Source organism: Protopterus annectens, chromosome 12.part0, assembly GCF_019279795.1.
Source record: "Protopterus annectens isolate FY-2018-M chromosome 12.part0, PAN1.0, whole genome shotgun sequence".
NCBI lineage: Eukaryota > Metazoa > Chordata > Ceratodontiformes > Protopteridae > Protopterus > Protopterus annectens.
The window spans coordinates 1,333,040,911-1,333,066,970 of record NC_056746.1 but is presented as its reverse complement, the minus strand read 5'-3'; the positions used below and the strand labels follow the sequence as shown (position 1 = coordinate 1,333,066,970).

Sequence of the window (26,060 nt, the reverse complement as noted above, 5' to 3'; positions counted from 1 at the left end):
GAAATCCCAGATGGCAGTACCTGGACAACAGAAACCAACTGAGAAGAAAATGTGGCTAGGGCATTCCCTGATGAGTCTCATCAATGTGGTGGTGGACTCCATTATAAGAAAAATGTGGCTAGGGCATTCCCTGATGAGTCTCATCAATGTGGTGGTGGACTCCATTATAAGAAAAATGTGGCTAGGGCATTCCCTGATGAGTCTCATCAATGTGGTGGTGGACTCCATTATAAGAAAATGTGCCTAGGGCATTCCCGGATGAGTCTCATCAATGTGGTGGTGGACTCCATTATAAGAAAAATGTGGCTAGGGCATTCCCTGATGAGTCTCATCAATGTGGTGGTGAACACCATTATAAGAAAAATGTGGCTAGGGTGTTCCCTGAGGAGTCTCATCAATGTGGTGGTGGACTCCATTATAAGAAAAATGTGGCTAGGGCATTCCCTGATGAGTCTCATCAATGTGGTGGTGGACTCCATTATAAAAAAATGTGGCTAGGGCATTCCCTGATGAGTCTCATTAATGTGGTGATGGACTCCGCATTCCCTGATGAATCTCATCAATGTGGTGGTGGACTCCACATTCCCTGATGAATCTCATCAATGTGGTGGTGGACTCCATTACAAGAAAAATATATCAGATGCACGAAAAGACAAAACCGCGAAAGCTCACATGAGCAAAAATGCTAGGAATCGAAACTGTGATTGTGGGGTCGTGTTACAGTGAGGAGTGGGATATTTGCCCTTTCCTCACTGTAGTGCGACCTTGGAGTTGGAATATATAGTTATCGGGGGGTGCAGCCCCCCACAATAGCAAGTTCGATTACCGGCATTTTCACTCATGTGAGCGTTCTTGGTTTAGTCTTTTCGGGCTTATAATATAGACCCAGTTTCTGCTTGTCTTTTCTTTTGCACTCCATCAGCTTTAACGTAGGATGATTACCTCAGTCTGGCATCTGTAATTGTGCTTATCCAGTTTGGAATGCCTGGAACTTTTCTCATCTTTCTTGTACTCAGCCACAAAGGAAACAATACTTCCCAACTAAGACAAAGTACAGTTGTGTACACTTACCATAAATGTAGTTGTTCGAGTGTATTCACTATTGCAGTCATTACATTTGGGTAATCTGCCGGCAGGTTGCCCTCAGTCATCCTGACTAACAAAGTCTTGGGTCCTGCGTCGGTTGTTGTCCCTTCTTCCATGACATCAGGTCATCAGGGGTATAAAACATGCAGCCGACACCATTTTCATCAGTTTTTCTTGCCCCAGATGTCAGGTGCCCCTCAAATGGGCAGCAATATATATATATATATATATATATATATATATATATATATATATATATATATATACACACACATGTAATTTAGAACACAAAAAATATACCTCCAAATAAAAGCAAATACAACAAAAAGGCTTTTGAGCATAGTAATAGAAAGAAGAGGTATAAAAAGAGAAAAGTAGGGGGGGCAGGCGGGTGGGTAACCAGGACTGCAACAGTGAATACACTCAAACATCTACATTTATGGTAAGTGTGCACAACTGTACTATGTTCTTTGTGTTTCACTGTTGCAGTCATTACATTTGGGTAGAATCCCAAAGCTATGGTTGGGAGTATGGAATTATACAGCATTAGGAGCAACTATAAAGCCCTGCAGGACAGCAGTGGCAAAGCCTGCTCTGGATTTAGGGAAGAGAGGTAAATGGTAATCCTTGGTGAACGTATGAACTGAGCTCCAGGTAGCAGCTTCTAGAATGTCTCTTGTAGGAACCCCTCTGAGAAAGGCTGAAGTAGATGCAGCCCTGGTGGAATGGGATCTGATCCCCTTGGGGACAGGTTTACCATGATGCATGTAGCAGAAACTAATACAATGGCCTATCCATTTTGAAATTGTCTGCTTTGAGATAGCCTTTCCCTCTGCCCCTGCAGCAAATGCCACCAGTAATTGCTCAGATTTTCTTAGAGATTTGTCTTGTTCAAGTAGAATCTTAGTTGTCTGTGTACATCCAATGAATGCAGAATCCACTCCCCCTTGTTCTGTGGATTTGGGAAAAAAGTTGGCAGATGAACGGTCTGATTAAGAGCCACACTAGATACCACTTTAGGCATAAAGGATGGATTGGTCCTGAGTGCTAACCTGTTCAGGTAGAAAATAATAAAAGGCTCCACTGCTATGAGAGCCTGTAGTTCTGAGATCCTTCTAGCTGAAGTGAGTGCTAAAAGAAAAGCTGTCTTCCAAGAGAGAAATTTTATGTCTGCAGTAGCAGCTGGCTCAAGAGGAGGCAGGGTGAGTTTTTCCAACACAAAATTGAGGTCCCATGCAGGAGTTGGTGCTCTCCTGGAAGGTCTTAAATTTTTGGCCCCTGTGAGATACTGCTTTAGCAGGGGATGAGAAAAGAGGGGAGGCTCTGTGTTGTAATGAGCTGAAATGGCAGAGGCCTGGATTTTTATGGAAGAGAAAGATAGGCCCTTGTGAAGCATCTCAGTTAAGTATTGCAGAATCTGAGGAATATTGGACATTGCTGTGATTATTCCTTATGCTTGGTTCCAGGCACAGAATCGTTTCCATTTATCAGCATAAGATTTTCTAGTACTAGGCCTTCTAGCCTCCAAAATGACATCCATCACAGGTTTGCTGAGAGATGTAGCTGCTGAAATTAGTTGATTAGCCATGCTGCAAGATTCAGAGTTTGGAGCTGAGTGTGCAGAATTTGATAGTTCTGCTGAGACAGTAGGTAAGGTGTCTGAGGCAGGTACCACAAAGGAAGGTGTGACATACTGCGTAGGAGCGGGTACCAGTGTTGGCGAGGCCAGTCTGGAGCAATCAGAATCATTTTTGTTTTTTTTCTGTCTGACTTTTAGTAATACCTTGGAGAGCAAAGGCAGAGGGGGAAAAGCATAGGCTGATAGGTTTTTCCATCTGAAGGATGGAGCATAAACTTTCCAAGCTTTTTTGTGATGGATTCTTGTGCAGAATTTGTCCAACTGATAGTTTTGGGGTGAGGCAAAAAGATCTATGTCTGGGCTCCCCCATTTGCGTGTCAACATGCAGAAGATTTGCGGATCCAGTTTCCATTCGTGTGGGTCCATAAGATTTCTGCTTAGTTCGTCTGCCAGAGTATTTTGCTTTCCTGGCAGGAATTGAGCTTGTAGATGTATTTGGTAAGTCAAGGCTGTGTTCCACAAGGCCATGGCTAGTCTGCAAAGGGGGTAGGAATGGGTACCCTCCTGCTTGTTTATGTACCACATGACTGTGGTGTTGTCCGTCTTTATCAATAGTTGTCCTGGATGAAGAAAGTCCTTGAAAGCTGTCAGAGCATTCTGTACAGCTAGCATCTCTTTCTGGTTGATATGCAGGTGCATTTGATTTGGGCTCCATTCGCCCTGAATGAATCTCCCTGCCAGATGCACCCCCCAAGCACAGTCTGATGCATCTGTAGTCTGGGTTTGGGTGGCAGGGGGGTGAATAACAGTCCCTTGTTTTGGTGACAGGCCTCTGCCCACCATAGGAACTCTTGCTGCAGGCAAGGAATGATAAGAATCATTGTTTCCAGGCTGTGACAATGTTGACTCCATAAGCTTTTTAGGTACCATTGAAGTTTCCTCATATGCAGTCTTGCATATGGAAGTAGAAGAATGCAGGAAGCCATGAACCCCAAGGCCTACAGAATTTGTCTTGCAGATAACTGGGTTTTTGTGGCCACTTGTTTGAAGTAAGTCATCAATTAGATTTGTTTGTCTTGCATGAGGTAAGCCATCTGGGCAGTTGTATTCAAGCTTGCACCCAGGAATGTAATTTTTTGAAAGGATACTAGCTGTGCTTTCTTTTCGTTTATGGTGTACCCTAGGCAAGTTAGAAGCCTTTTTACAAACGCCAGATGCTGTAGAACAGTGCCCTTGTTTTCTGCCTGAATTAGACAATTGTCCAGATAAGGATAAATTTGAATATTTCTTTGTCTGCAAAATGCAATTACTGGTGCTAGGCACTTTGTGAAGACCCTGGGTACAGTAGATAAGCGAAACGGCAGTGCAGAGAACTGGTAATGCAAATGTCCTGCTTTGAAGCAGAGGTATCTTCTGCAAGTCTCCATGACTGGGATATGTAGGTAAGCCTCTTTAAGTCTAGAGTTACCAACAAGGCATCCTTGCCTAGCATAGGCAGTAACTGTTGTAGAGTCAGCATCTTGAATTTTGGAATGTCCAGGAAAGTATTTAGAATGGATAAGGAATGTCCAGGAAAGTATTTAGAATGGATAAGGAATGTCCAGGAAAGTATTTAGAATGGATAAGGAATGTCCAGGAAAGTATTTAGAATGGATAAGTCCAGAACTGGATGCCATTATTTGTCTTTTCTGGGTACCAGGAAAAGTCTTGAATAAAAACCTTGTCCCTTTTCCTTTTCTGGCACTGGTTGAATAGCCCCCATATTCATGAGGGACATAACTTGTTTCTGGGCCTCTGCCCACTGATTTGGAGGCAGATCTGGCCATCCGTTTGGAAATGGCAATGTGTGGAAATGAAATCTGTATCCCTGGGATACTATATTTAAGACCCACTTGTCCTGGGTAATTAGATGCCAACTTTGTGCATGAAGTGCTAGTTTTCCCCCCAAAGGGGCTGCCAAAAGATAAGTGCTTGGAAATGGCAGAGGAAACTCATTGAGACTGTTTACCATAGGGAGGTGCCTTGCTACTTCCAGATTTGGAGGTGGAGACACCCCATTGTTTTGTTCTGTAAGTTCCTTGTGACTGAAACCTGGAGCCTTTGGAGTGTCTGGGTTTGACCTGAGCATCTCTGGTGGGTACTGGAAAGGACCAATTCTTAGTAGGCCAGTGCCTACTGAACCTGGGTGGCTGCATTTGTAGGAAATCTTTTACAGTTTGCATAGATTTAGCTTTGTCTTTCATCTTTTTCAAAACTTCTTCTGCCTTATTACCAAATAGACTGTCCTGTCATATAGGAGCATCCAACAATTTTGCTTTAACATGATCAGGCAGATTTTGCTCCTTGAGCCAAGCATGCCCTCTTATCACAGATCCAGTTACAGTGGTCCTGCAAGAGGCCTCCAAGGAATCAAAACCACATTGCAAAGTATGCTTTCTAACTTGTTCAGCTGAATGCAATAAATCCCGTGACTCTATTTTCCACACAGTCAGAAATCAACATAATTTTCTGTTTAAGTAAGCCCATGACATGCTGCTGATATTTAAGAATATGAAATTGACAGTTTAAAGCCCTGATTGCCAGGGTTGCAGATGTGTTAACCTTCTTACCCCATCTATCCAGCACCCTGGAGTCTCTATCTGTAGGGGTAGGATTTTTAGCAGTAGAAGCCTTAACACCCTTGGGACCCTGAGAAATTGTTTCAGGGTCAGCAGTAGGGTTTTTAAAAAGAAATTTGTGGGAGTCAGGAACCCTGAAATATCTGTCTGGCTTACTAGGAGCCGGAGGCAGGGAATCAGGAGCCATGCTGGATTCTGAAAAAACATCATCAGCAATGTCTAGAACAGGATGTATAGCCAAAGGCCTATGCTGAGGAAGAAAAAGGAAATCCCTAAGCCTCTTTTTGGATTCTGAAAAATCCTGACTCTCCCAATGAAAATGTTCCCTTAAGGTATGCAAAATTTCTCCAAAAGAAAAATCTTCAGGAAGAGAAGCAGAAGGGATGGATTATTCTGCATCAGAGTCCTCATAAGGTGGAATAGATAATTCCTGATCAGAAGGGGAATCAGAATAAATGGAAACCTGATCTGAAGATTCATAATCAGTCCCTTGCCTAGGCCTCTTAGCAGGAGGGGGTTGGGAACCCCTGATCAAGGTAATTAAATCCTCAGCCATTTTGATCATTTGTATTTTAGGCATAGGGGCCTGTGCATGTGGCCCATGCGTCGGTTTTTTAGACATAGATGTTGGTTTTGGCCATGTTTTTGAAGATGGCGTTGGTTTAATATACAAATCTTTAGGCCTGAAAACACCCTCAGAAGCTGGTGCCTGCTCAGCGGTTCCAGACCTATCTAAGGTAGAGACATCCGCGGGTTCAATACTTAAAGTGTCTCGCGGCACACTGGACTCCGAATGGGTCTCAGTAGAGGCCTGCGAATCAAAAGTAGCATGCATCAGGGGCTGCAAAAGCACCTCACTGAGTACCAGTGAATTGGCGACTGGCTTAGGAAGCTTCTTCGTCGGTTTTGGACCTCAACAGTCTGTCTCTGTCTTTTTCTTTACATTTTTTGTGGATTCCAGTAGTTGGATTGCTAACCGATGACATTTCTGGATAGTTAAATCTTGAGCCAAAATATTTAGATGCAAAAATATGCCAACGCTTAATAGTGCGTTGGATAAATTTAGCACAAAACTGACAGCAAGGTACGTTGTGGTCAGGGCCTAGGCAAGGAATACAGTACAAATGAAAATCCTTATGAGCTATTTGCTTCCCACAAGTAATACAATTATTAACTTTTACTGACATCAGTAAGGAGCAAGAAACTCGAAAACGAAAATTTCAGGAGTTGGCTGACCAGCACTTGCGAACTGCTTCTGCTTTGGGCACCGCGCGGCAAAAAAGACTGATGAAAATTGAGTCGGCTGCATGTTTTATACCCCTGACAACCTGACGTCATGGAAGAAGGGACAGCAACCGACACAGGACACAAGACTTTGTTAATCAGGCCGACTGACGGCAACCTGCCAGCAGATTACCCAAATGTAATGACTGCAACAGTGAAACATGAAGAACATCCCCCAAATGTTAGAGATAAAAAGGAGTAGGCCATCCTGAGATTCTGCTCATGTTTAAGTTCCTGCAACTTGCAGTGTTTCTTCAATGTATTTCTTTAAAGAAAACTAGTCATTTCTAATCCATAATTACATAGGCATTTATTCCAGATATTACAGACCCACAGTTTCAGGCCTCACACTTGGGAAAGGGAGCCAGCCTACTACACAATGAGACACATTACAGTGTGAATTACTTGGGAAAGTAAGACAAAGATTTGGAATGAAGACTTATCTCCTTGTTGAAATACAGGTATCCAGTTCATAAAAGTAAACAAAACAGAGCTGCCATACAAATACCTTTGAATCAGTACAGACAAGCGTCCAAAAGAGGCATTAGGCCACAAAATGCTATGATGAGTCTAAAGTTGTAAATGTACTCACTGCCTCCTCAAATCTGTAACTTTACCACTATATGATCAAGGGTATTATGCCAGAAACTAGCACAATAGACCTCAAAGTTCAGGACCCACAAGGTCAAGATCTGAACAAAAAGAGGTCATGAGAAAGTCCAGCTGTGTGAGGCAGTCATCATAGAAGATGACGCTTGAGTAGAAGGATCACTGCTGCAGTATTTAAGCCATTATCCAAGGAAACTGCCTGCAGTTGGACTTCTACCCTTCCAGTTGGAGTTATAAACATCTCAGAAGTCATCAGAATGAAGCTGAACTTGCCTCCTTCCCAAAACATCAGTCTGTCATCTGGTTAAAAGGGATGGCAGCCTAAGCGGTTTTTCAGTTCTGTTTTGGAAGGAAGATCACCAGTAAGTGTGCCCAGCACTAGGACATCAGCTGCCCTGGAATTCAGTCTGAAAAACACTCGAGGACCTTAACAGTTCAGTTCACCGATTTGAGTAAGGAAGTTACCAGAGTGCTGAAGGCCCTCCTAAAAGTACACTTTTTAAAGAACTTAATATTCAAACTGGCAGTAGAAAAAAATAACAATTGGACAGAATTAGGAACTCATTTAACCCTCCCTCCTCCACCCTATGCCAACTCATGCAAGAAAAGGATGGAAAATGGTTGGACTTATACTGTGGCAGTAACCTTTCAATTTGAACATCTTGTTATGGTGAGCACTTTAGCAAAAGTGTAAAACACAGGCAAAGGAATCTACTGTTAAACAGCTCTGCTATGTTCATAGGTGTGTACTACGCTAATGGCCCTGGAGCCTTTACAAGCCTAGCCCATAAAAGTGCCCTGGCATCGTGCTGCCCAATGTTAGTTCCCAGTGCCTCTATCAAGTACAGCCACTGGGGTGATCCCCAGGGTGAACTTTCTATTTCCCATCCACTCATCACGACTTCTCTTGAAGAGGGCCAGTGAGGTGCTCTGCTTGACATGTAAGGGAAGTCTATTCCAGAGCATGGGCAGTCTTTGGGTTATGAACCTGTCCCTCCAGTATGTTCTGTTGACTGTGGTAATGAGGTTGAGATCTCTGGAGCATGTGGTGCGGAGGGACTGGGATTTCTTTAGATGTAGCATTTCTTACAGAGCTGGGTCAGACGTGGCTTTATAAGTCAAGCAGAGATAGTAGACGATATGAGACAGACAATAGCTGGAGTTTTTTGAGTCTGTCCATGTAGGACATGTATTTAAGGCCTAGGATCCTCTTTGTAAGGTACTTTTGTGGCCTTTCCAGCTGTTGCATGTGTCTAGTGAGGTACATGCCAAATGGGGCACTAATGGTTATGTAACTTTTGTGAATGGCATGCCCACTACAACTACACCAAAATGAGAACTGCTCCGCAGTGGATAAATAGGATTTTCTTCTACTAGGCTTCCTAGTCTTCTACATAACATGAAACACTTTCTCAGAGAAATGGTCAGTGCGCTGCAGGTTTGAATGTACTACACACCTGTTCTCCTGCATTGGGAAGGTGCAGAACTCTAGAGGCTGAACTGGTTATTCCTTGCAAACCAGAATTAGTTGAAATGAATGCCTAGCTGTGGTCGGGCTACCAGACTTAGTTTTGCTTCTGTTTTCACCTTCTGTGGCCAGTGGGTATGAGGGGAACTAGCAGAAAGTTATAAAGGAAAGCCCCTGTCCAAGGATGGAAATTATGTTCACAGCGCCTGCTCCCTTGCATGGAAGTCTGGTAAAGAATTGATGTAGCTGATAACTGGTAATTCTCCTATGATGCAAAGAGATCTACCCTTGGAATACTCCCATCTGTATTTCAGGATTTGAACAACCATGGTGTCCAACCACCATCTGTAGACATGAATAGATACTTTGTCTATCTATCTGTGCACACAATGCTAGACTGAAGGTATGCAAGTGACCAGGGAAGGTCTATTTGCGAGGCTACATCCTAGATCATCACATCCAGCCTACAAAACTGGTAGTAATGACTACTTCATGGCAGTGATGTTTTCTGCTACTGTATTCAGTGTGCTTGGTATTTTTTTTACATTGGAGTTGCTTTGCAGATTATTCACTTTCAATCCTTCAGTTCAGTAGAATGCAGCCCTTAGTAAGATCTGAGTAATCTGCATTCGATACCTACATACTCTCTGAGGTAACAGTGAGCATCCTAGTATCATTTATCATCTGTAGGGACAATAAGCCAAACTCCTCCTTGATGGATGGGATTGGAAGCAAAAACTTGTCCAAGAGATGCCTGTATCGTTGAATGACATATCTCATTCTTCATGGCCAAACAAAATACAACAGGACAAGACAATATAAAAAAGCTACCAGTTACTGCAAGTATCAGAACATTCCTGTGCTATTGCTAAGCCTTAACATAATAAATAGCATTATCTCTGCTCTGTAAACTGGAACTACATGTTGTAAAAAGCACAGGTAAATAATAACAAGGTGAAAAATGAAAACGTTACATTAACGACTGCTACAAAAATAGATTTTAGAAGGCAAAGCTCGCTGAAAAGCAAGATTTAAAGGTAACAATATGCACCAGAAGTGCAAACAGTTCTGCCTGAGATTAACAAAAGGTGACACTGACACGACAGTAATGCATAAACGGCAGCAGAGGGGCAGCTCCTCATTAGTAAGGCATTTCTGAAAGGAAGTAGAACACACTAGCTAAAGGCTCTGCAATGGCTAGTTCAAAATTATTAAACACGTGCTATAAAATGTGGATTCAGCCACAAGTACCAAAGTGAGAAAAATATTTATTACGGTTGATGTGAAGAGTGACTTGAAAAACTGTTAAAAAGAAAACAGGAAAACTTCATTAGTACCTACCTCAGGTGATTAAATACATTTTAGGAAACAAAATGCTGTGTTTATCTTGCAAAATAGTATATACTGGCCTAAAATTTTATTTATATTGTTTAAAAAACTAGAAATCTGGACCACAGAATATCGTGCAGAAAGTCGTTACTTATACAATATCACCTCAACACTAGCTATTACTTTACTATAGATGCATAAAACACAAAAGGAGGGCTGCTTTAACACAACATCCAATGAAGATCACAACTTAAAGGATAATAATAAAAGAAAACTGCAAATAGTTTAAATATAATCTAAATACTAAGGGTGTTACTCACAGTTTTAAATGCCAGACAACTGCACATTGTTGATTACATCTTCCTCAGTCATTTGTGTTCTAACATCTGAAATACTTCTTCAATAAGTCAGTAGTTGTGAAGTATAAAAGTTACATCACATAACAGAAATTATTTCTTAAACATCAAGATTCTAATAACTGGGAATAGCAGTTATATTAATTATTTTATACTGAATTTAATGCAGGTGATTAAACACTGAAATGTTCCTTCTTGGTACAAATATCAGCTCAGATGGGGGGCCCTCACTCCTCCACATACCCATTGAGCCCAGATGGGGCCTTTCACCCCTCCACATACCCACTGTGTCACTATCTTTTTCCCCATCTTCCACCAAACCTCTTAGAGCAAGAAATCTGGACACAACCATTAATAAAAGTGGGACAAAGGCCCAAAAATATAAACAATTTTTAAACAGTGCTCTAACAAACTTAGAAAGTTGATAGAAGAGCAGGTTTTGCAGTAACATGACTTTTCTGAAGGGCATGAAGTCTGAAACTCAAATGGCTGTAATTATTTTCTAACTTTAGTCTTTAATGATTTGCCACTAATTTGCCAGGAAAACATACTTTTATGAAAAACGGACCAAAAATTTCTGGCAAAAATCTGGACATTCTGCAAAAAAATATATAATTGAGAGGTATCCACTGAAAAAGTATAATAAAATAACACTAAACAAAAAGAGACACAATAGCTTTATAAGCAAATGCTCTTCAAAGTAAAATAAAATAAAATAAAAATTCACTTTTTTCTACAAGCTGGTGATTTTGAATTAGAATTTGTTTAACGTTTAAATAGAGACGGTTCATTATCTTATGGGGCAATACCCAGTCATTCTTGCATTAGCTATATTATGCTAATAAGCTGTGATGTCATACTCGAGTCTAAAAACACACAAATAAGAAGGGATGATTAAATACATGACATCATCATAACGGCATCAATAAAGCACAAGCAAATACTGAGATCTCTCTTCAGAAGTTTTTATACTTCCAATCCCCAATCTGTCATTTAGCAAAGATATTTATTTTATGCCTAAAATATTTTATGTTGCTCTGTATACATGCTCTTACGGTTTTAGCATCTAAAGTTCTTCAAAAGTAGGCAATGATTCTGCTGCAAACAGATGAAACTTTACTTCTGTAATGTTACTTACTATGTATTAAACTATCTACATATGTAAACAGAGCCACAGATGTGCTCTTTATCACTCAGAAACCTCTTGTTTATAAAATCCAGCAAGTTTTGGGTCATAGAAGTTTATATTAATAACTGTACCATGTAAGAACAGTTTAATGTTTTTTAGAGTCTTGTAAAGCACAGTTAGAGTGCATGTACTCATCATAAGGGTAGATGTTGTAAAACAGGATCACTGCTGTAGAACAACTCATAATGCTTTGTACTTAAATAGACATGCACGTACATTCATTTGTTTGGACTTGCAGACCTTTGGATATTCACTACAGCAGTGTTGGTTGCCTTCCAGTGCCGAAGAACCTAGAAGGATGCTTGGCAGAAGAAGATGAGTAGCCCAAGGATGCCCAGCAGAAGAGGAAGAGCAGCCCAAGGATGCTCAGCAGAAGAGGAAGAGCAGCCCAGGGATACTCGGCAGAAGAGGAAGAGGATGAGCAGCCCAGGATGCTTGGCAGAAGAGGAAAAATAGCCCAAGGATGCTTGGCGGAAGAGGAAGAGCAACCAAAAGATACTCGGCAGAAGAGGATGAGCAGCCCAGGATGCTCGGCAGAAGAGGAACAGCAGCCACTCCATTTTTAGTTCTCTTCTTGTGTAATTAACCCAAGCCATCAACAAATGTGTCTAATTCAGCCTGAAAGTGTGTGTGTGTGTGTGGGGGGGGGGGTGCTTTCACAACTGTATTGTGTTCATCAAATTATCTTTTTATTACAAAAACTATATAATAAACATGAGCTGTAGATAACACAGATCAACAATTTAAATACAGTCAAGAAATATGTTAAAGCATAGCACTGCTAAACCATTGATAATAGGTTATTTGCAAACTATCCAGCTGTTATGCATAATGAACATTTAAATGAAGACTCAATCAAATGCAGAACAGTGAAATGTATAACCATTTCATATTAACTAACAACTTTCAACAACACAGGACTAAACCAAATAAGAAAAGGAGAAAGAGACTATACAGAAGGCTTATTATGGAAAAATACCCTTTCCTTATTAACTAAAGTGTAATAGACTGAAGGTTATGACTCTGTATCATTCTGTGTGAATTAAAAGTCTTTTCTGATTTCATATTCATCCCCAATAAGTTAGAGTATTTCTTTACAAAGGTATCTAGTCTCCAAGAAGAAAAACTGGACAGGGTTTTCCATTCATGCTACCTACGGTTTTGTGACAACTGAAAAGCATAAAAGTGATAGTTTTTGGGTTCAGTTTAAATGCATCTGCTGATGAAAGTACCCCAGGATCCAAACATCTGCCTTACAGGATATGTGGACTACAACAACTTGCTATCTAATTCAGCAGAATTGCTCCATAGACTTCTCACTCATGGGCATTCCAAGAGCTTATGATGGTCATCTGCTAAAAAGTTCAGGCATTCTGAGCATGTGACTGATAACTGATTGCTGTTCTCTCCCATGAGCACTGGGCACCAGTAGTCTTGATGCATCAGCTGCACTGGGCACCAGTAGCCTTGGTACTTCAAGCTTAAATCGATGCAGTAGCAGTCTGGGGTGGGTGACAACTGTTTAATAACATCCAGTTGTGTTGACGATAAGAGAATTAAGGTTGTACACTTAAAATTATTAATATGACCAGTTAGCCTCTTGTCATGTTCAGAAAGTGTTGTCCTGGAATAGAAGAGGTGGACAACACTGCATGACAGTTTCAATGGTGGTGGTGGTATTGAATGCTTGCTGAGAGCAGGTCTATGTGAAATTAGGCAAGAGGATAGTGGACAGGAAGGCATGTCTCAGTTGTAAGTATCTCTGGAAGTCAGTAGGCAAAAGATTATAAGAAGCATGCAGGCATGAGAAGGTGGCAAAGGAATGCCTCAGACATCTTGCTCAAGAGCTGATGCATACACTTCAAGCCTTTGTTGGTGTTCCACATGACTGGCTTATTCTCTATTGCAAACAAAGGGTTCCCCCAAACCGGTGTAAGTGTGCACCATAGCTCAAGATCTGGAAGACAGGTGCATAGTTGTTTTATAAGGTTGATCAAAATGATCACTGCTGCAGTCTCATACACAATGCTTCTGGCAGCTACCTAATAAACAAGGTGACTTCTGAGTGTTAAGTTCATGTTTACCTACAAGAAAGTTCAACAAAAAGGAAACACACAGTTTACACAAGAGGTTCAGTCTGCAGTACTCAATCAATTGCAGTCCCAAATAAACTCTCAATGGTAAACACAAATACTCTGCAAACTTTACATAGTTCAACAAACATGTAGCGTTTCTTTTCTGTCAGACTGCAGTATCCACTTCAGATGAGGTTCTGGCAACAAAGCTGCCTCAAATAAATGCATGGTCTCTTACAGGGACCTCACAAGACAGAGCTTAGCTTCATAACACTTCTCTTTATACTTACTCACAGGCATGAGTACACTGAAGCCCCTTTGCCATACAGTTCTAATAAGCAGGATACATCGAAGTGACCTTTCCTTTGAAAGGTATCATCTCTTTTTCCTCATATGAACATTCTCTGCATTGCCTTCCTTCTAGTGCATGTAACATAACTCCTTGTAGAGTCCTCATAGGATCCTCTTCAGACCCAAAGGTCCTGAATATGGAATTAGCAAGGCACTGTGCCTTAAATAAGCTTGTCTGCAGCTGTCCCTGATTAACTTTTAGCTGAGTACCTATGTCTGTGCTAGTACATTTAAAGGGACCAGCCACCACTTTGTTACAATTGCATGTATCTTACTATACCAGTGTTCACACAGCCTACATGCTGCAGCAATGTCAGACGTCTCATATGGCACACAATGGTCATATAAATGTGCCCGAATTATAGCCAAAGTGCTACTCATGCAGATGGAACGAACATTTAGTACAAGACTAAGAACACTTACCAAGTGTTACTGTTGAGAGAAGGTATGTCAAGTCAGGAGGACTATGGGAAAAAAACATTAAGATCTTAAGCCCACCATTTATTTATCCTTGCCATTTATTATTTACATTACACTACAAGCACTAAACTGTGCTTTACATTCCACATTTGGATGATGGTTAGTTCTGTTTTGTCTTTTCTATATGGCTTGCTCTTTGCTGAAGCACCTCAGTGCAATGTATGCAGTAAGATTTTTGTATGTAAATATAGGTACCTGTATACTTGCATGTGCTGTGGAGCGTTCCATCCTCGGCCTCTGCTGAAAATGGAATATGCTCAGATGGAATTTCCCACTGAACAATGCACACAAGTAGACAAATACATAAAGATAAATGTTTTGCTAGTAAACCTAAATAATACAAGAATGCAAATGGACAGGAACTTTAACAGACATCAAAAAGGAGGGTGTAAACTACAACAAAAATTCATGAGTTTACAGTTTCTTTATAAGAATTTATTGCACTGCTATTCTAACTTGGGAGACTCTCCCAAGGAAACCTAAAGCCTCATATTCATAATTAGTACATGCAAGACAGGCATAGTACACAGGCAACATAAGCAATGTTAATTAAATGACATGTCAGCCATTCAGAACTTACGTAGCTGGACAGCTCGATGTCTTCCTGAATCTTTGTTGCTGGGCTGAACCAATGGAGCAAAGGACACAGCCAAAATTTTCTTGGTTTCCCAGGTGTTGGCAGTTGTCCGTGTTATCTTGATCAACTAGAAGTAATCATGAAAACAAAATGAGAGAAATCAAAAACAAATATTTGCACCCAAAGACACTCTGCTTCTTTATTATGGCAAATAAGCTAAATTATGCATGGCTGATAAACACAACAAATACACTAAAATTAATTTCTCAAGCTGAAATTTAAATACACTACACAGCCATTAAGGGCTAACCAGAATCAGCGACGTGTCACATTTTCCAAATTAATGCTAGAACAGATCCTACTTCCACAGTAGATTTATTTCTAAAGCTAGTCTGCTGACCAGGCAGTTTCTCTCTCTCTCTCTCTCTCTCCGTCTCTTTGACAGGGATAAAAAATTTAACTAATTTTCTACCTAAAAGACAAGCCTGTAGTACTTGTTCTTGAATCCTGCTTCATCTCCTAAATTAACAGCTTCTGCTAGAAATGTGACTAAACATTAACAATCTTTCTAAAAACAAGGTATATGTCAATATTCCTCAGAAATACATGCTTCCAGCATCATAACCTTTGCCCTCATTTTTTAACATATGTCTATCTCAAGTCATATTTTTATTCTGAGAGAACATGACTCGTCTATTAGCCATGCATCTGAAAGACTCAGGCGACAGATGAAATCCCATTTAAATACAACCGCTCCACAGACTCATTTTAAAAGCAAAGTAAGCTATACCTGAAGTGAATTCAACACAACCTTTTCTCATCAGCAGTGGACGTGATGCACTCAGGCTACGGTCTTGTTCCTCAATACCTTCCATTGCTCAGGACTGAAGCATTAGATACAAGAGAAATGTCATCCTGCCAAAGCACAGCAGACTAGATTTTGAATTAATCTTCTGGTCTTAAAGAAGACAGTTTAGCAGGATTCAACTTCTTCAAAATGTAATACTTTAAACCTGGGACCTGCTTAATAATTTACCAGGTAGAAGCATGGCTTTGTCACTCTGAGTAGAAAATGCAACTGTCACAAAGCACAAAGGAGGTGCTCTTGAGAAATGTCCTTGAAATTATATATATATCTCTTTTCATTATCTTGGCCAAAACACTCGTGTCTTCCATTTAGTCATCTTCATGGCCACCTGTAATTCACAACCTACATGACCTTCATAAGAGTCTCAGTTACCATGATGACCTCAGCAAGGTTTGCCACATAAAATTATATGTGGACTATTGTAATCTGAGCTGGTCACAACATCTGATCCAGCCATAGTTCTCAGAGAAAATAACTCAGCATAGATGTTGTCTGAATGCCATGTTTGCCTGGAGTAGTAAACTGTCAACTGAACTAGTTTCTCCAATGTTCCTTAAACTCCGTCTCCTGTACTGGAAGGGAGTTCTTCTCATGAGTATCTCATATTCATTAGTTACAAACATCTCAACTTCTAAGAAAAGATAAAACAATCATAAAATAAAACATACTATGGATGAACTGCTTATTGTGCATGTAATGAGAATGTTGACTCATTTAGTTGTTGTAACAAATAAGGTTGAAAAGATGGGCCATTAAGGGCTACCAACGTGGGATAAACAAGGACACTCCTAAGTCACATTTGCACTAAGTTCAAGAGTTCAAGCAACTGATAAATAAAAAATGCAAATACTATACATCCCTAATTGTGCCCTAGAAGCCATCAGCAATACCAGGCTGGAAGAACATGATGCATGTGGTGGGCTACAGGAAACAACTAGTTCTATCAGGTTTGAGGGACACATGCCAGGCAGGGTGTGAACCAGGAGTACCAAGACTTTACATATAGTGCAACAGCAGATAGCCAGTGTCACCTTCACACTACAGGAGTATGGTAGCACCAGTGGGCATCCATAAGTACCCATACTGCTGGGTTCTGCAAACCCTGAAACAAATCAATCTCCTGCTCAGAACTGCAGGTAAAACGTCTTGAATAGTCACAGAAGGAAGAAAATGAAGGCACTAGCAACTGCTTAATGCAAACTCTATCTGTTGCCATCAAAAAATGTAAACACTGGCAAGGCACAGAAGGAAGCCTCTGTAGGACTCACAGCAAGTCTTCACAGAAACAGTAACCCGAGATACAATAAATCTAGCAAAGCATCACTTCCTGCAAAACAAGAAGTTGAACATTACCAGAACCAGATAATCACATATTAAATGGGGTGACATAATCCTCAAAAATAAATAAATGTATTAAAGTTCAAATCTGTCAAAACCTTTCAATACATTATAAACGAAATGAAATAAACCACAATAATTTGGAAACAGCAGAACCATACACAGAATCACTACAGACATCCACTACTCATATCTGTCACCCACGTACCTCTACCAAAAGTAATCTAATAATACCACATCATCTACATAACACTACCAAAAGTAATTTAATAACACCACATCATCCACATACCACTACCAAAAGTAATTTAATAACACCACATCATCCACATACCACTACCAAAAGTAATTTAATAACACCACATCATCCACATACCACTACCAAAAGTAATTTAATAACACCACATCATCCACATACCATTACCAAAAGTAATTTAATAACACCACATCATCCACATACCATTACCAAAAGTAATCTAGCACCAGTGACCAGCATTAAATATCAGGTGCCAATATCAGACAGCTCTGCTCCCATTAACGGTTACTCCCTCCCTGGTCAAATCAGACCACAAATGACTCACACATTCAACGTTAAACTTCAGCAAGAAGCACACTTCAATACCTCAGTATTAAGAGATTATGCCAGTTCTAATCTACAGAAAAGTATAGTTGTGTACACTTACCATAAATGTAGATGTTCGAGTATATTCACTGTTGCAGTCATTACATTTGGATAATCTGCTGGCAGGTTGCCCTCAGTCAGCCTGGTTAACAAAGTCTTGGGTCCTGCATCGTTTGCTGTCCCTTCTTCCATGACGTCAGGTCGTCAGGGGTATAAAACATGCAGCCGATGCCTTTACATCAGTTTTTCTTGCCCCAGATGTCAGGTGCCCCCCCAAATGGGAAGCCAAAAAAAAAAAAAAAAAAAAATATATATATATATATATATATATATATATATATATATATATATAATATAAAATACCAAAAGTATACCTCCAAACAAAAGCAAATGCACCAAAAAGGCTTATAAGTGTAGTAAAAGAAAGTAGAGGCACAGTAAAAGAAAAAAACAGGGGGCTGGAGGGAGGGCAACCAGGACTGCAACAGTGAATACTCTACATTTATAGTAAGTGTACACAACTGTACTATGTTCTTCATGTTTCACTGTTGCAGTCATTATTGGGTAGATTCCCAAAGCTAAGGTTGGGAGGATGGATTTATACAGCATTAGGACTGGCTATAAGGCTCTGCAGAATGGCAGTGGCAAAGCCAGCTCTGGATTTAGAGAAAATTGGTAAATTATAATGTTTGGTGAAAGTATGAACTGAACTCCAGGTAGCAGCTTCTAGAATATCCCTGGTACGAACACCTCTGAGAAAGGCTGTAGAGGTAGACGCAGCCCTGGTATAATGGGATTCTGATCCCCTGATCCCCTGATTCCCTGAGGGATAGTTTTTCCATGGTGTTTATAGCAGAAATGAATACAATGGCTTATCCATTTGGAAATGGTTTGCTTTGAAATAGCCTTTCCCCTCTGCCCCTGCAGCAAATGCTACCAGCAGTTGTTCAGATTTTCTTTGAGATTTAGTTCTTTTCAAGTAAAATCTAAGTTGTCTGTGTACATCCAATGAATGCAGAATCCACTCCCCCTTGTTCTGTGGATTGGGAAAGAAAGTTGGCAAATGAATGGTCTGATTAAGAGCCACACTGGATACCACCTTGGGCATGAAGGATGGATTGGTCCTGAGAGACACCCTGTCTGCATGAAAAATGATGAAAGGCTCCACTGCCATAAGGGCTTGTAATTCAGAAATCCTTCTAGCCGAAGTGACTGCTAACAGGAAGGCTGTTTTCCAGGAGAGACATTTTAAGTCTGCAGTAGCAGCTGGCTTGAAAGGAGAGAGAGTGATTTTCTCCAATACAAAGTTAAGGACCCAGGCAGGGGTTGGAGCTCTCCTGGATGGTCTTAAGTTTTTGGCCCCTCTGAGATACTGCTTTAGCAGAGGATGAAATAAGAGGGGAGGTTCTGTGTTGCAATGAGCTGAAATGGCTGAGGCATGGATTTTTATGGAAGAAAAAGACAGGCCCTTGTGAAGCATCTCAGTTAAGTATTTCAAAATCTGAGGAATGTTGGGCACTGCTGTGCTTATCCCTTGAGATTGATTCCAGACACAGAATCTTTTCCATTTGTCAGCATAAGATTTTCTAGTACTAGGTCTTCTCGCCGCCAAAATGACATCCATCATATGTTTGCTGAGGGATGCTAAGGGTGAATTTAGGTGATTAGCCATGCTGCAAGATTCAAAGTTTGGAGCTGAGGTTGCAGAATTTGGTTGTTCTGGTGAGACAGTAAGGAAGGCGTCTGAGGCAGGTGCCACTGTGAAATGTGTGACACACTGTGCAGGACTGGATACCAGTGTTGGCAAGGCCAGTTTGGAGCAATCAAAATCATTTTTGGTTTGTCCTGTTTGACTTTTAGTAAAACGTTGCAGAGCAGAGACAGAGGGGGAAGGCATAGACTGATAGTTTTTTCCAGCTGAAGGACAGATCATCCACTTTCCAGGCTTTTTTGTGATGAGTTCTTGTGCAAAACTTCTCCAACTGATAGTTCTGGGGTGAGGCAAAAAGATCTACATCTGGGCTCCCCCATTTGCATGTCAACATGTTGAAAATCCATGGTTCCAGTTTCCATTCATGTGGGTCCATGAGATTTCTGCTTAGTTTGTCTGCCAGAGTATTCAGCTTTCCTGGCAGGAATTGAGCTTGTAGATGTACTTCATAGCTCAAGGCCGTGTTCCACAATGCCATGGCTAGTCTGCAGAGGGTTTAGGAGTGTGTACCCCCCTGCTTGTTTATGTACCACATAACCGTGGTGTTGTCCGTCTTTATCAGTAATTGTCCTGGATGAAGGTAGTCCTTGAAGGCTGTCAGTGCATTCTGTACAGCTAGCATTTCTTTTTGATTTATATGAAGGTGCATTTGATTTGGGCTCCATTTGCCCTGAATGCACTTCCCTGCCAGATGAGCCCCCCCATGCATAGTCTAAAGCGTCTGTAGTTAGGGTTTGGCCGGCAGGGGGTGGTGTGAATAGCAGTCCCTTGTTTTGGTGGCAGGCCTCTGCCCACCAAAGGAACTCTTGGCGCAGGCAAGGAATGATAGGAATCATTGTTTCCAGGCTGTGACAATGTTGACTTTTTAAATACCACTGAAGTTTCCTCATATGCAGTCTTGCACATGGAATTAGAAGAATGCAAGAGGCCATGAACCCCAAGGCTTGCATTGTTTGCCTTGCAGAAAACTGGGTTTTTGTAGCCATCTGTTAGAAGTAAGTCACCAAATGAATTTCCTATTCTGGCGTAAGGAAAGCCATCTGGGAAGCTGTATTCAAGCTTGCGCCCAGGAATGTAATTTTTTGAGATTTCTTTTCGTTTATAGTGTACCCTAGACAAGTTAGAACCCTTTTTACAAACGCCAGATGTTTTAGAAGAATGTCCTTGTTTTCTGCCTGAATTACACAATCGTCCAGGAATGGATATATTTGAATATTTCTTTGTCTGCAAAATGCAATTACTGGAGCCGGGCACTTTGTAAAGACCCTGGGCGCAGTAGATAAGCCAAAGGGCAGTGCAGAGAATTGGTAAATCAAGTAGCCTGCTTTGAAGCGGAGGTATCTTCTGCAAGATTCCCTGATTGGGATATGCAGGTAAGCCTCTTTTAAATCTAGAGTTGCCAACCAGGCATCTTTGCCTAGCATAGGATCTTGAATTTTGGAATGTCCAGAATGGTGTTTAGACTAGATAAGTCCAGAATTGGACGCCATGTTTTGTCTTTTCTTGGTACCAGGAAAAGTCTGGAATAGAAACCTTGTCCCTTTTCCTCTTCTGGTACTAGCCGAATAGCCCCATGTTCATGAGTGAAAGTACCTGTTTCTGGGTCTCTGCCCACTGATTTGGGGGCAGATCTGGCCATCTGTTTGGAGTTGGTAAAGTGTGGAAATTAAATCTCTATCCCTGGGATATTATATTTAAAACCCATTTGTCCTGGGTTATAAGTTGCCAGTTTTTTGCATGAAGAGCCAGTTTCCCCCCCAAGGGGGCTGCTAAACGATAAGTGCTTGGTAAGTCTAGTGGAAAGTCATTGAGACTGCTAACCATAGGGAGGTGCCTTGTTGTTTCCAGATTTGGAAGAGGTGGCACCCCATTGCTTAGTTCTGAAAGTCCCTTGGGACTGAAACCTGGTGCCTTTGGAATGTCTGGGTTTGACTTGAGCGGTTCTCGAAGGGACTGGAAAGGACCAGTTCTTAGTAGGCCAGTGCCTACTACATCTTGGAGGTTGCACTTGCAAGAAATCGTTCACAGTTTGCATAGATTTAGCATCATCTTCCATCTTTTTTAGAACTTCTTCAGCCTTATTACCAAACAGACGGTCCTGTTGTAAAGTAGCATCCAACAGTTTTGCTTTAACATAATCAGGCAGAGATTGCTCTTTGAGCCAAACATGCCTCCTTAGCACAGATCCAGTTACAGCAGCCCTGCAAGAGGCCTGCATAGAATCAAAACCACACTGCAAGGTATGTTTTCCAACTTGTTCAGCTGAATGCAGTAACTCCTGTAAATCTTAATTTTCCACACAGTCAGAAATCAACATCATTTTCTGTTTAAGCAGTCCCATGATATGCTGCTGATATTTTAGCATATGGAATGGACAGTTTAAAGCCCTGACTGCTAAGGTTGCAGAAGTGTAGACCTTCTTACCCCATCTATCCAGAGCCCTGGAATCTCTATCAGATGTGGTAGGATTTTTAGCAGTAGAAGCCTTAATGTCCTTGGGGCCCTGAGAAATGGTTTCAGGATCCGCAACAGGATTTTTGAAAAGAAATTTTTGGGAGTCAGGAATCCTGTAATATCTATCTGGCTTACAAGGAGCCAGAGGCAGAGAATCAGGAGCCATACTATATTCTGAAAACACATCATCCACAATGTCTAGAACAGGAGGTACAGCCAAAGGACTATGTTGAGGAAGAAGAAGAAAATCCCTAAGCCTCTTTTTAGATTGAGAAAAATCCTGACTTTCCCAATGGAAATGTTCCCTTAAGGTATGTAAAGTTTCCCCCAAAAGAAAAATCCTCAGGGGGAGAAGTTGAAGGAATGGAATCTTCTGCATCAGAGTCCTCATAAGTAGGTATAGACAAATCCTGTTCATTAGAAGAGTCAGAAGAAATAGAATCCTGTTCAGAAGATTCATAGTCAATTTCTTGCCTAGGCCTCTTTGAAGGGGGGGGGGGTTGACTACCCCTGATTAGAGTAATTAAATCTTCAGCCATTTTGATCATTTGTTTTTTAGGCATAGGGGCCTGCACATGTGGCCTAGGCATCGGTTTTTTAGACATAGTTCGAGTTTTTGGCCTTAATATTGAAGATGGCGTCAGTTTAATATACAAATCTGTAGGCCTGAATACACCCTCAGAAGCCGGTGCCTGCACAGCGGCTCCGGACCCATCCAAGGTAGAGACATCCGCAGGTTCCAAAATTGAAGCATCTCGTGGCATGCCTGACTCCGAATGGGTCTCAGTAGAGGCCTGCGAATCAGAAGTAGCGGGTAACAGGGGCTGCGAAAGCACCTCACTGAGTACCGGTGAACTGGCGACTGGCTTAGGAGAAGCGTTGTCTGCAGTTTTGGACCTCAACGGCCTGTCTCTGTCTTTTTCTTTGCGTTTTTTAGATATTCCGGTAGTCGGATTGCTAACCGATGACATTTCTGGATAATTAAACCATGAGCCAAAATATTTAGAAGCAAAAATGTACCTACGACGGATTGTTTATAGATTAAATAAAGCACAGAACCAACAGCAAGGTACATCGTGGTCAGGGCCTAGGCAAGGAATACAGTACAAATGAAAGTCCTTATGAGGTATTTGTTTCCCACAAGTAATACAATTATTAACTTTTACTGACATCGGTAAGGAGCAAGAAAAAGTTTCCCCAACGGGGTACTTAGCTTTTTTATTGAAGACTTTGTTTCTGAAACTTGAAAATGAAAATTTCAGGAGTCGACCAACCGGCACTTGCGAACTGCTTCTGCTTCGGGCACCGCGCAGCAAGAAAGACTGATGTAATGGCGTCGGCTGCATGTTTTATACCCCTGACGAACTGACGTCATGGAAGAAGGGACAGTAAATGACGCAAGACCCAAGACTTTGTTAATCAGGCCGACTGAGGGCAACCTGCCAGCAGATTTCCCAAATGTAATGACTGCAACAGTGAAACATGAAGAACATCTGAGTGATTACCTGACTGAATGCAGCATCCTATTCCAACCTGATGACCTCACTGCTTAAGTGGAATTCTTTACTGCCAAATTCCATGCACATGTGAATAGCTGCATAAATGCATCTGTCTCACTCTGACAATGCCAAATTCAAAAATAAATCACTATGGTGGAACCCATGTATAGTAAAAGAAAGTACTCACTGCATGTAAAAATCAGTTATTCTTTTCCAGACTTACAATCTTTGTATTCTAGACTCAGTTTTAGCAGTTACCGTTACATCCCACAAATTGTTCACTAAGTTCAGACTGATTTTCAGTTACAATGTCTGTTTGCTTATGCACATTTACATCACACTGTTTAAACACATTTTTAATTTTCCAACTGCTTAAAATCAGCTATGAGCCCTCATTGTCCTTTCTGAAAATCAACCACCATAATATGTGTGTCTGTTTGTCATGTCTCTCTTTTGGGCTTCTATCTATCTGAAGCATTCAAGCACCATCTGGTTTAATTTCTCACTCGGCACAGAATGGATACCTCAGCTGGTATCTTTGTTAAAATGTTTCCTGTAACCTTTTGCCTAACCCAGATTTCCTCCCTGAAAGAGGTTAAACCTCTTTGAAACCACATCTGTTCCAGTGTTGTGGAATCAAACCTCTAACCAAACTGTAAACCAAATCAAAGACCATTTAAACATTCTTTGTTACAACAATTTCTGCATTGCCAAAAGCAATAACTGGAATTTCATTTGCATTTCTGTAATGTTCATTTAGTGATGATTTTAGTATCTCAAAGTCAGTTTGCAAGTCTTGCCATATTCTCTGCCTTGTTCTGCTTCTAAGTTATATACATGTTTTCAAGATAAATTAATCTATCAAGCAGACAACTTAGTACATTTGTGTTTGCTATTAATTTTTCTTCCAGTTGCTACAGTTAAATTCAGAGGTCTATCTAAAGCTGTTTTACAGACTCACAGGTTCACAGGTATGTACTAGGCTAACGACCTCCACGGCCTTTATAAGCCTAGCCATGCAACCCAACCCAATTGTATCCCTTACCTATCATGGATGTTTATTAGGAGGGGGTATGTTATTTAGGAAGTTTCTAGAGGTTTTGTGGGTGGACATTACTGACTACCTCTGTCTATCACAGATATAGGGGCCAGACCCAGGGTGAATTTCTGATTTCCCATCCATTGTTCAAAGTCAGACTTATATAGGGTTAGGGATGGAATCTGCTTCACATGGATGAGAAACCAGTTCCAGAGCATGGAAATCCTCTGAAACGCACTCAGTAATCTTTTCCATCAGACCCAGTATACAAAGCACACTGCTTAATTTATAGCATCATTCTGAAACACAAAGATGATTCTCAGTATCATTTTGCTGTATGGATAAACCCAAATCTTCCTTTCAGGCATTGTCCAGCTCTTTGTCCACATAACCCTTGTAAACATTCCAACTGTCTCTTCTCCAGTTTCCTTCTACATCTAGCGATTCATATTCAGTACTACACAATCCACTTTTTTATTCCACTTTTGTTACTTTTCACTTACATCATGTCTACATTTACTTCAGTCAACATAATTCTAATTAAAAAACAACATATTCCATACATTATAAATGCAGCATTAGACAAGATGCACATTAGTAACACATTGAAACATGGAACTTGTAAGCTTACACACTATATTTACACACAAGTCCATTTGCCACGTCTCCAAAATCTCTAAATTATTTCTTCAATGGCAGTCCCAGACCATATCAACCAATCCCCTTTCATACCATCGAGCAACACTATGTTTTTGGGTTCCTCAACTTCCCCCATAGATTGTACAACTGTTCCTGCTCTCCACACTTAAATGTACCATGCTTCATGTCTGCCATCAGGCCACAGGTGCGAGAACCATCCCACTGTCGACTAGCTGCACAGTAATGCCCCCCATTTAAATGTGTTGATTTTCGTTTTTGCATAGACTCCATATTTGATATTGATGAGCCTTTTCTTTATTCCTGACTTCCTTCCTCCTCTGTTACAATGTTACAATGTTTCAATGTTACAATGTTACAATGTGTTAACATTTTAAGGATGTCTGCTGCTTCGGTTTGTACTTCTTTTACTTTTCTCACAGTCTCTGTTTTAAAACTCTCTTCTTCTGGCCTTCTTACATCTCTCCCATCCCTCCAGATGACCCACACTGATGCCATTAATGCCTTTAGTTGTTTTCTTTTCTTTATTTTCTACACTCACCATGCCCTGGATAGCAGTGTTCATCCATACATCTAAATTAACCCTGACCTGTATATCAAAACTGTTTTTTTCAGGGTTCTGCTATGTCTCACTGAGGAGGCATTCAATGATGCTCAAAGCTGAAGAAGGGAACTAACTGGTGATGAAATTCACCATAGAACCCCCAAGCCACAGATGAAAATGTTACACAGCAGCTATTACACCCATATTTTCCCACCCTTCCCATCTATTTAGCTGTTGTGGAACATGATCAAACACCACTTATGCAAAAGCATGCAATACAAAAGGCACTATGAGACCACCATACACCCATAATGCAGTGTTCAAGGA

The 26,060-nt window shown here is 40.9% G+C and overlaps 1 protein-coding gene across 2 annotated transcripts in view; it reads right to left on the bottom strand.

The window, feature by feature from the left end:
* The window catches only part of PCMTD2 (protein-L-isoaspartate (D-aspartate) O-methyltransferase domain containing 2), a 347,572-nt gene that overhangs the window by 33,307 nt on the left and 288,205 nt on the right, over window positions 1–26,060 (bottom strand). For both annotated transcript variants that reach the window (XM_044090393.1, XM_044090392.1), the window contains exon 5: window positions 15,005–15,128. In XM_044090393.1, the coding sequence (XP_043946328.1) occupies window positions 15,005–15,128 (124 nt within the window). The remainder of the gene's footprint in view (window positions 1–15,004; window positions 15,129–26,060) is intronic.